This window comes from Mytilus trossulus, chromosome 3 (assembly GCF_036588685.1).
Source record: "Mytilus trossulus isolate FHL-02 chromosome 3, PNRI_Mtr1.1.1.hap1, whole genome shotgun sequence".
NCBI lineage: Eukaryota > Metazoa > Mollusca > Bivalvia > Mytilida > Mytilidae > Mytilus > Mytilus trossulus.
The window spans coordinates 86,295,490-86,306,797 of record NC_086375.1 but is presented as its reverse complement, the minus strand read 5'-3'; the positions used below and the strand labels follow the sequence as shown (position 1 = coordinate 86,306,797).

The following is an 11,308-nucleotide window of genomic DNA, read 5'->3' as shown; positions in this document are numbered from 1 at the left end:
TGAAAATCACCTTGTAGATCCATGATATCTTAGGTAATTTCAAATAAAGATATACAAGCGGGATATATAATGCATAATACTACCAGTGTAGGAGTATCTACAATGAGTAGCTGTTTAATTGGTTGCTTTTTTTGTGGTCTCTTTTTAAATTCGGTAAGATTAATAAGGTACAACCAACTAACAAGGATGGGGTTATCAACTTAAATTTTCGATTCTCATGTGCTATCACAGAATTATAAGACATTATGTTTTTTTCGGATACAATTTTATTTAAAGTAGAAATTTTAAGAATGGAAATGTCAAAATTTCTACTTTGAAAAAAAATTTCAAGACCAAATTTATGTTTTCTATATGTCTCTAATACGCTTCGGAATCCTTAAAAACCTTATTGACATTTAATTCTATATCAAAATACCATCAAAAGCAACATGTAAGATTTTATTTTCTTACTTAAGTATGGTATTGGCTATACTCAAATATTTAAGAATATTCTTAACTTTGAGTAAAAAAATATCTGAGAATTTTTTTATGGCGGTGTATTTTGCTGAGAATAAAAAGTTGAGAAAATTCTCAGGCTGAGAAAAAAAAGTTTACTCAAATAGTTTTATGGCGCCGGGGCCAGGTGTTTAATTTTCAATATTCTTATTTATTTGCTTTCTTAACTGATGGTCTTATCTAAATCTGGAAAATAACTGCATTTGTTTAAACTCACCTTAGAACAATTAACTGCCCTTGGCTCTAAGTCTTCCATCTTAACATTCAACTGTTCAAGAATTGTTGACTCAAGAAACCCTCTTGGTACCTCATTACTGAATCTTGCTTCAGGAAACTTGAAGAACAGATTAACATTAACAGCAAATCCTGCCATATCCATTGGGAAAGGCCTATTAGGCTTCCAATAAGTAAACCATCCAGTCACCTACAATCATAAGGAAGTATAAGATAATTCATCAGCCATGTGACTACACATGGATAGAAAATGAAGATAAAATATCAAATTTATTTAGGGAGTGAATTCATACCTATTGTGAACCTGTTTAATTGTAGTCTAGAATCTCTAGATAAATATTCAATAAAATCATAACACTTTCCATTGCATTGTTAAATGATTGTTTTAACAAATCTGAATATCATGTTTAATGTTGAAACATTTTACTTCATATATATTCTCTTTGAGATTTGAGAATAAGAAAGGGATTCAAAGTTACAAAATATAATAATATATTTCATTTATGTGTGCCTGTTGTAGTTCTGTATACAGAACTAGTCATGGCTTTGTAACCCACTATACCTTAACAATGACTATATTCTTTCATAAAATATATAAGTTGTACTAACACATATGTTATAGAATTTAGTAAATACAAAATAAAGATGTTGTTGTAAAATAATTTCAATAAGATTGACCTGTAGGAGAATATGTGTGACAGATATAACCTTTTGTTAATGTAATACAGGGGGGGGGGGGGGGGGGGGGGGTACAGGGTTTTTTATTGGGTGATCAATGTATTTCAATGGAACATGTAGTTGGAACTCCCTTTCTGTCCTGGGTTAGGACCCCCCCCCCCTTTTTTTTAAATGGCTGGATGGGCCCCTATCATACAATGTCATATTACAATCTGAGTTCATGAGAGGCAATTTGGTGAATTAGACATAAGCTGTCTACAAAGATAAGAAAATGGCATAATACAAACAGATGGACAATGTTATTTTCTCAATTCCAAATATCTTAATGTGTAGAGAATTTAAAATTTCTGGCACCTTTCCATCCTTGACTACTGGCTTTTCGTATCTAAGTCCTCCTACCAAACCCACAGGCCATACTGTAACTTTCTTGGTACTTCTCATCTGAAACCAGAAAATATATTGATAGGTAACTTAACATTGGTATACTGTGTCTTAAACTAGAAACACTAATATGATGGTTGGCAGTCTTAAGTTGGTATGTCTCAATTGAAACCTAACAAAAAATATCATATTATGTTGGTATGTCTCATTTGAAACATAACATATTTATGATGGCTTGTTTTTTTGAGTTGGTATATCAAATTTGAAACTTAACATAAAATATGTTGGTTGTTTTTTTTTGTTGGTACATATCATTTGAAACCAAACTCAAAATATGTCGGTTTGTTATTTTTTGTTTGAATATCTCATTAGAAACCAGCCATAAAAAAATGTTGCTTTTTAGTTTTGTATTGACATATCTTATCCTAAAACAGAAAAATATATGTTTGTTGTTTGTTTTGTGTTGGTATTTCTCATCTGAAATATCCTGTTATTATTAAAATTTGACTTCATGAAGTTATATATCTAAATTGATTATTCCAACTATTAAAGGTAATGAAAAATGGTAGGTAGATTTAAAGTTGATAAAAATAATTTGTTTGCTTTATTATGATCTTAATAAGATGAAAGAAAATAACAATAATCCAGTAGTGTAAGGTACTATACCTCTTGAAATATTTCTAAACTATATGTATTATCATCATCTGCAAAATAAACCACACCCTTATCTCTATTTGGCTTTACATTCTCACGGATCCACTGAATAGCAGCATTCCTCTGCAGGACACCTTTAGGTTTCAGCCATGTTGGATCATTATACTTCATTTTAATTTCATGAGGCGTCAAAGCTGCAAGATGTGTATTTTTTACACCAGAACTTTGAAGAAACTTGCTAACTAAGACTGTCTTGCTGACAGAGTCTTCTACCACAATCCAGTGAATATTTTTGACATGAAGCAATGTGTGTGACAATCTTACTAAATTTGCCTTTTGTTCTGGATGGGTGTGGGTTGGTGTCACCATATAAATTGTTGGTGAATGAGAAAATTCTGTTCTCCCTGATGACATTACATTCTTTTGACATCCTTGCAGCTGTTGAGAAAGATCACTTATCTTTTTATCAAGTTCTTTGTTTCTTGCTTTGTATTTCTTTATTAGATGATCTATTTCTTTCTCTTTACACTCTGGGAAACCTTGAATAGAAAGCACAATTAAATATCAAACTTTTAAGATATTTGTATGTATTGAAATTGTTACATGTTAAGGCTGTTTGTCTAACTCTCTAATTAACTGACAATGACAAAGTTGCAAAAATACCTAATCTTTGTCAATATATTTCTAACCATGTTTAAGCTATTGTCTTACAATTAAGCAATGCAATATTTAAGGTTATTTACACTGTCCAACAGTGCCCTAATAATCTGGTTAGTAATTGCATAAAATAGTCTTTTCAGACAAAGCATCCTTTTGCCATTTAACTTAAGCTAGATTGGAACACTTTCAGATTTTGAATATGCTGAAAGCCTTGATATGCCTTCAATTAGACAACCTCATTCAGCTGACAATGACTAGCTTACTAGCCTTGATCAGCCTCAACTTAGTCCTTATTTTGTTGACCATGACTGACATACCTTTAACTTAGACAAACTCAGACAGTTGACAATGTCTAGCTGTCAGGATTTGATAATGCATCCACTTATAATTATATGACATCAGTCAGTTGCCAGTGAGAAGACGACAAACATTGATAAGACATCAACTTAGACAACCTAAGTCATTTGATGTAAAAGCATGTACGTAACCAAATTTAGCAGAATATTTCAGGCCTATAACTTAGAGTGATAGAATGTCCTATTTACTGAATACTACTTGAGTGGAAGACTGTCTTTTTCAATGACCATTTTGTGTCATGGTTCTCACCAAGGAATTTTAAAGGTGAGACAAGGGTATTATCATTTTAGCCATGGTGAGCATGGTAATAACTTATTTTGTGTTTGTAATACTTGAATACTTACCGCAGCTTGAATAAAACCAAATGAATGCAACTGTTGATATGGCTATATATAGAAAGAAAAGTTTTCTCATACGGATCTGCACCATTCCAACATATCATAGGTGGAACACAGGTTTTCTCATCCAATTCAAATGATGCTACTCTTAAGGTTGTATCTACTGAAAGGGAATCATACTTTCGATTTTAAAATAAGGAAATAACAACATGAACAAAGATCTTTCAAATAGTTGTGTTACATACATATACAGGTATACAACAATATTCTGAAAACAGTGAAAGTACATTAATTATGGATTTTGTACATTAAGGATTTAAGGAAAGGCAAGCTGTGTTGTAGGTGGCATCTATTTACAGGTTGAGATACTTCAAAGTGACTATGATTTTGACTTTGAGATTACTGGCTAAAACTCAACTTCTCAAGCACATTTGTAAATAGTCTAAACATTTTTCTAATATTATCAGATGTTCTATTAATATACATGTACAACCCTGGACATCTTTACAGTGGACAGTTTACACTGCCCTTTTCATTGACCATTTCTTTAAAGGATGATTGCTCTTTTATTCACTGACCACTACTAGAGTGCGTGATTCAATATATCTTTTACTAACCATTAGTAGAGTGAATGCTTGCCCTTTTATTCACTGACCATTACAAGAGAAGAAGAATGCCCTTTCACTGACCAAAATGATAGAGTGGATGAATGCCCTTTTGACTAACCATTACTAGAGTGATAGAATGTCCTATTTACTGAATACTACTTGAGTGGAAGATTGTCTTTTTCAATAACCATTTTGTGTCATGGTTCTCACCAAGGAATTTTGAAGGTGAGACAAGGGTATTATCATTTTAGCCATGGTGAGCATGGTAATAAAATTAAATTTTGTTGCTATATGACATGCATGACATGTATGAGATGATATTTCACTAATTTCAGCCCAAATGACAAAATAGAGCATGGAAATGGTATCAATAAAATTGAGAATGGAAATCGGGAATGTGTCAAAGAGACAATAACCCGACCATAGAACAGACAACAGCAGAAGGTCACCAACAGGTTTTCATGGAGTGAGAAATTCCCGCACCCAGAGTTTTGTTTTATTATTTTTGAAACTATTTTCATAAAATGATAATGTTAGTGCAGTTGATATCATATTTTAAAATCTTGATGCATCTTTGGACTCACTAGTTTTGAAAATGATGAATCCACATTGATTTTCCTGAGTCCAGGCCCCGGCGCCATAAAACTATTTGAGTAAAGTTTTTTTACTCAGCCTGAGAATTTTCTCAATTTTTTTTTCTCAGCAAAATACACCGCCTTAAAAAAATTCTCAGATTTTTTTTACTCAAAGTTAAGAATATTCTTAAATATTTGAGTGTGGCCAAGAGCATACTTAAGTATAAAAAAAAATCTTAAATGTTGCTATTTAGGGTATTTGATATAAAATTATAATTGTTAATAATATTTTTTTTAATTTTGAAGAACGTCACTATTCTACCCAAACCAAGATGATCCAAAAAGAGCATACACATATTTATTCAGTCCAAAATTTTTGTTTGGTTAACGTCGTCTTTTTCATATATTTTGTAGAATAATTACTCAATTTTGTCAAAAACTGTAAAAATTGAGGTTTCAGGCTTTTTTTCAGAGTTCATAATTTGTTGATTGATTTAAATTATTCAAACAAACTGTTGCTAAAACAATAGAAAAAAGTACATACGGTTCTATGATACTATGAATTTAAGAAAAGATTGAAAGACTTTTTTTATTCTAGTGTGAAACAGCTTCACTGATTCTTTGTTTTAAGAAATTACCCACATTTTAGAGGGCATCAGATATTTGAGCGAACACTTTTTTTTGGTTAGGGCTATTTGACTGATACTCTAGAATGGAAACCATTGTATTTGATTTTTTTTTAAGGTACATATAACTTTTTTCTTCACTACCAATAAATGTTAAATATATTTTAATATTCTCCAAAGTATTTGAAATATAAACAATAATTGATATTATATTAGACAGTTGGGCCTATCAAGGATAAAATATAGTTTAGGTGGTCGGTTTTTTTCTTTCTTTTAAGATTAATCTCTCTTAAATCTACTTTTAACAATTTTCTTCTGCATGGTACCTTAATAATATTGCAATATTGGTACCCCATATCTACAAACCATATATATGTATAATCAAATATACCTAAATTAATGTCACCATTTCTACTGTTTATTATCTTAGATATCCAAATTATTACAAAGATGTAAAATAAGTTCCCGCCTGTTTGGTATGAAATTGATAAATGTCTAATTTGTGCAGTACAGTAACAGATTCGGGGGAGATACAGACGAAAAATCTATCATGTGAAAATCATGATACAGAAGGAAATTCCCATATGCACAATCAGAACACAAGAATTTTACAGAATACATATTTCTTACAAAATACGAAAAAAAAGAACCACCCCCAATTCCCCCCCTAACCATTATAAAGACCCTCATATACCCTCATATATCATTGTGACGGATAGTTTTGTTGGTTCTATTTAACTGTTTTTATTTTTGAAAAAGAATGTTTGAACACTTGGTGATTTTTTTTGAAATTTTTTTTTATAGATCTGAGAAAAAGAAGTAATAAACAATTAACTAAAAAATGTCACATAGTGTCTTCTAATGTGTCGTCTGATTTCATAATGTATGTTATTGATCCGTCTTAATGTTTATTTGGCATGCCATACTCGATAGAAGTGCGGACGTGAAAGAAAGCACCCTTCACGTAAACGTCAACACATATTACATTCCAAGGAGATAAAATTTCGAAGATTTTGCCATTATTAATAAAACATCATCATTAAAACATGTATCTTAGACAGAAGTTATATGAAAATAAATGTTGGCAACGATATAAATCTGTGGGATGTAGAAATTATCTTCAAACTAGGTGTTTATTTAGAAAAGACCATTCCACGCATATTACATGCTAAACAAAAATATGCAGTTTTCAACTTTGCCTAGTTTTCCAGACTGAAATAATTTGGAATAAATTATGGCATGATCAGAGACATATAATTAAGGAATACCATTATTATGTCTTAATGTGTAATGTTTTAACAGAGACATAATCTTTATAAAAAATAAAAAAAATGAAACTCATTAAAAAGTAATATATATTTATAACAAGCTACGGGTAAATAACTTAAATATTTTGAGATCTTTGTCTTTTATTTCAAACAATTGTCCACAAATTATTTGTGACTTTATATCCTGTGACTTTCTGCCCATTTACTAGTCCAAATAATTATGACGTCTTGAAAGGCTATTATAATTTTTTTCATTGACGCCTTACTTCGTCGAAGTAAGGCGTCAAAGAAAAAAATTATAATAGCCTTTCGAAGTAAGGCGTCAAAGAAAAAAATTATAATAGCCTTTCGAAGTAAGGCGTCAAAGAAAAAAAATATAATAGCCTTTCAAGACGTCATTATTATTTGGACTACCCATTTACAGATGCTTACAAAGCGTGCAGTGTCCATTTACCAATGCTTACAAAATGTTACTTGTCATTTCATCCATCATTGATTTTTTTTATGTTTTACATTGTTGATAAAGAGATAAAACCTGTGCTTTTGCGAAGTTTGGTACACTTTTTAGTTTTCAAACATCTATTTTACCGCTTACATCACTGAGAAAAAAATTCTCAACTGAGAAAAAAAATACTCAGCTGAGATATTCTCAACGTTGAGAATATTTTTTTATGGCGGATAAAAAAGTTCTCATTCTTAGCTGAGTAAAATAATTAATTCTGAGAATATTTTTTTACTCAGAAAATAAAAGTTTTATGGCGCCGGGGCCTGGACTCCCCTTAGTTAGAACCCTGTGTGTGGATGATTTCCATTTTAACAAACCATTACTATGGTTTATGACTACCCTATTCACTGACCATTGCATGTTTTGGTGGTTGCTTAGTACAACAAACAGGAACTCCCATTAACTTATTATGAACCTGTGTGTACCTTCTTCACAGTTAGGTATTTATGTTGCCATGAAGTATGATGTCAACGATGACTTCAGTATGTAATACATGTAATATACAGTTGTAACTTGTACACTAAAGGGATTTATCCTGTTAAACTAACTTTAAATACTAAATAATAACAATGACCACTGCCCTTTCCTGGATCTTGATATCTAGACTATATCATTTACAGGAAGCTTAATACCAAAATTTATTTAAGATTTTACTATTCATTGTTAATTATCTATTTTCAGATGGTGACTTTTCATTGCCACCATCGTATGGTATTTATATATCTCACCTTGTTTGATTCTCTTGTCATTTCTTGTGTACATTGCATGTCATTTTTTCTCAGATTCTTTTGTTACCTTATCCAAGGATTTGTATAGTTATATAACTATACAAATCCTCGCCTTATCTTATATCTGACTTCGACTTCTTTTAGATTGAGCTTTACTGTGTGTATTGCTGTATGTTTGTTATTTCTACATAATTTGGCTAGAAGAGGTATAGTGTGAGCACAGGCACTTGTTTCTATCCATTGGAAGACCCACTATCGTATATCTATACTATTAAACGAGAAGACCTCATTTTGGGTGTCGCTTCTCTTCTTTCCACAATAAATTATTCATCATGCCTCTGTCATTTTTTGTCTGTGTTCTATGGGTACAGTGCATAATCGCATTTGTCATCCATTCATATGATTATTTAGATTGAGTTATTTTGGGTGAAAAACGAGCAAAAAGACGTCCTGTTTCCGTCATTGGGCGAAATTTTAAGTCTGATTAGACTTCCGGTTTGTGTTTTTCTGTATACTTGAAACATACATTATTACTACAAATACAGTGTATTTTCTGTCTCATATCTGTCAATAGACGAAATTTAAGTCAGATTAGACCACCGGTTTGCGTTTGGTTTTTTTTTACTTTGAAACAAATACACATACCACGAATAAAGTGTATTTTCTGTCTGATTATCATTTTCAAGTTTACTATCCACGGCAGTCACAAGGTTTATTTAATAGAGAGGGTGAAGATCGAAATTTCAGGATTGACCATTTCGGGATCCGGGATTTCTTTTTTCAAATTTCGGGATGACGAGATATTTAGTTGTATAATAAATTCAGAACCTCGGAATTTCATGTTTTTAAGCCCAGGATATTGGGATCAGGGCCCCTCCACAGTGGCGGATCCAGACATTTTCATACGCATGGGGCCCGCTCAGGTCATGCTTCAGTGATTCCCTATATAAGCAACCAACTATTTTCCACAAAAGTGGGGGGGCCTAAATCCGCCTCTGCCCCGACCCCCCCTTTAATGAATGTTCCTAATTTACAGATAAGCGCTAATGCATGTGTCATTAAAATTAATAGAGAATAAACAAACAAAAAAAGGGATTTTTTGTGGAAAAAGGAAGAGCCGGGCTGGAAAAACAATTATCCTGTCCAAATTATCTACATTGTATGGCTTTTGATACCTTTTCTGAAATTCTCAAGTCACTAAATGTTTTACAAAAAAAAGAAGATGTGGTATGAATGCCAATGAGACAGCTCTCCACAAGAGACCAAAATGACACCGAAATTGATATTTAAAGGTCACCTAACGGCCTTCAACAATAAGCAAAAGCCGATACTGCATAGTCTGATATAAAAGGCCCCGAAATGATAATGTAAAACAATTCAAATGAGAAAACTAACAGCCTTATTTATATACAAAAAAATAACGAAAAACAAATATCACTGAACCACTGAATGGCAGGCTCCTGACTGGAATGTTCATAATACATGTAAACTAAATGTATGTTCATAATGAAATTAATAGAAAACAAAAAATGGGAATTTTGGAAATAAAGGAGGAGGGTTAAAAAAAACATTTTCCTGTCCCCAAGTACCTATGACTTTTGATACTCTTCCTGAAATTCTCAAGTCATTTTAAAAATCTTTTACAAAATTCTTCCTACAACACTTTACATCCTTTCAAATACGCTCTGAATGCCCGCGGGTGTGTTCTAGTTTACATAGAAACAAGTGACTTGAAGTGTTTGTGAGAGTGAGCCATAAGCTGGTAGGTATGGTACTTACGGAAGATACGTATTTCGACAACAGCTCTTAATTAATGTGCTTAAATTTCACCAACCGCAACTTTGTCGTATCTTTTCGTTCCAAATATTGAAGAAGTTTGAAATAGAAAATATTTTTTTTTCTATCCGGGGAATATAAGTAAGGGGAGTGAAACCAATCTGTTTTGTTTTATTCTGTACAGGTATATTTCTCCGTTATAATTCGGAGCACTCTTACTTGGGATATATGGGTTAAATATTTACACAGATATTTACACAGTGTGGTGAGTGATTAAGTTTTAAAACTTTATATACAGGAAATACTGTGAATTTTAAAAATAAGTGTTTATATTTAGTGCTATTTTTACTTTTATATGATACCTAAAGATAAAGAAAAATGATTTATAAAAAAAACCGTTTTGATTCCTTTTAATGATTCTACAATATGTTTAATAAGTTAAAGGATTAAAATATGAAAGAAAAAGAGGAAAAGTCAAAGGAGAAAAGGTAAAAATAAGTTGATTAAACAAAACAAAATGATTGGGATTATATTGCAGGGTTGGATCCAGCCATTTAAAAAAAAGGGGGGTTCCCAACCCAGGACAAAGGTTTTTTTTAACTATATGTCCCAACTCAAATGCATTGATGGGCAAAAAAAAGGGGGCAACCCCCCCCCCCCCCCCCCCCCCCCTGGATCTGCCAATGCATTGTTTCAGTATGGTATCAGTTTATGACAAGATTACAAAATAAAATATATCATAAACTAAATATTTTTATCATATATCATAAAATTTGAATATAAATAGAAGAACCATACAGTGTCGTGAAATATCAATGTTATTTATACAAGGCTTAGAAACAGGTAGTAAGCGAGGATGTGCTGTGATCTCCTGCCAACATCTTAAGCATAAAATTAGATGTAAGCAGCTAATCTAGTTGTAGATGGAGGCAGTTCGCTTGGCATTCCATGAAGACTGCTTGGTCCATCTTTCCTGAGCTTTATTAGTATGGAGACTGTCTGGATATAATCTGGCAATTTTGGAGAAATATCAATCAACTCATCAAATAAGTGTATGTGGAGATCTTAACAGAAATCTCTCTATTAGTAGGAATAATAAACATGATCGGCTTCTGAAACAATTTTTCAAGCATTTAACATATCTACTGTTGGAAATTTTGAAGAACAGAAATCTTTCTTCCACCACTCAGGACAATCTTCTTCTCAAATTGACTACATAACTGACCACCAGCAGGGATATTTATTGTAATCATGAGATCTGGGAAAATACACCATCTATCATTTCCTCGCATGTAGTTCCTGTCTCGATGATCACTAATATTGCCGCTATCCCTCTGCTTGAAAAATAAAAATAAACAGTTTAAAGACTGAAATGGAATGAGATTGATGAACAACTGTACGATACTATCTCTGTACTGGCATTAG

At 32.1% G+C, this 11,308-nt stretch overlaps 1 protein-coding gene across 2 annotated transcripts in view; it reads right to left on the bottom strand.

The window, feature by feature from the left end:
• LOC134712717 (galactosylgalactosylxylosylprotein 3-beta-glucuronosyltransferase 3-like) overlaps nt 1-10,038 on the bottom strand; it is an 18,012-nt gene extending 7,974 nt beyond the window's left edge. The window contains exons 1-5 of one of the 2 annotated variants that reach the window (XM_063574543.1): nt 9,887-10,038; nt 3,804-3,960; nt 2,455-2,981; nt 1,762-1,848; nt 713-919 (exon numbers count right to left, since the gene is read on the bottom strand). In XM_063574543.1, coding sequence (XP_063430613.1) covers nt 713-919; nt 1,762-1,848; nt 2,455-2,981; nt 3,804-3,888 — 906 coding nt within the window. In that variant the 5' untranslated portion in view covers nt 3,889-3,960; nt 9,887-10,038. The remainder of the gene's footprint in view (nt 1-712; nt 920-1,761; nt 1,849-2,454; nt 2,982-3,803; nt 3,961-9,886) is intronic. The other variant, XM_063574544.1, reaches the window with a different exon arrangement.
• Nucleotides 10,039-11,308: the final 1,270 nt, after the last annotated feature.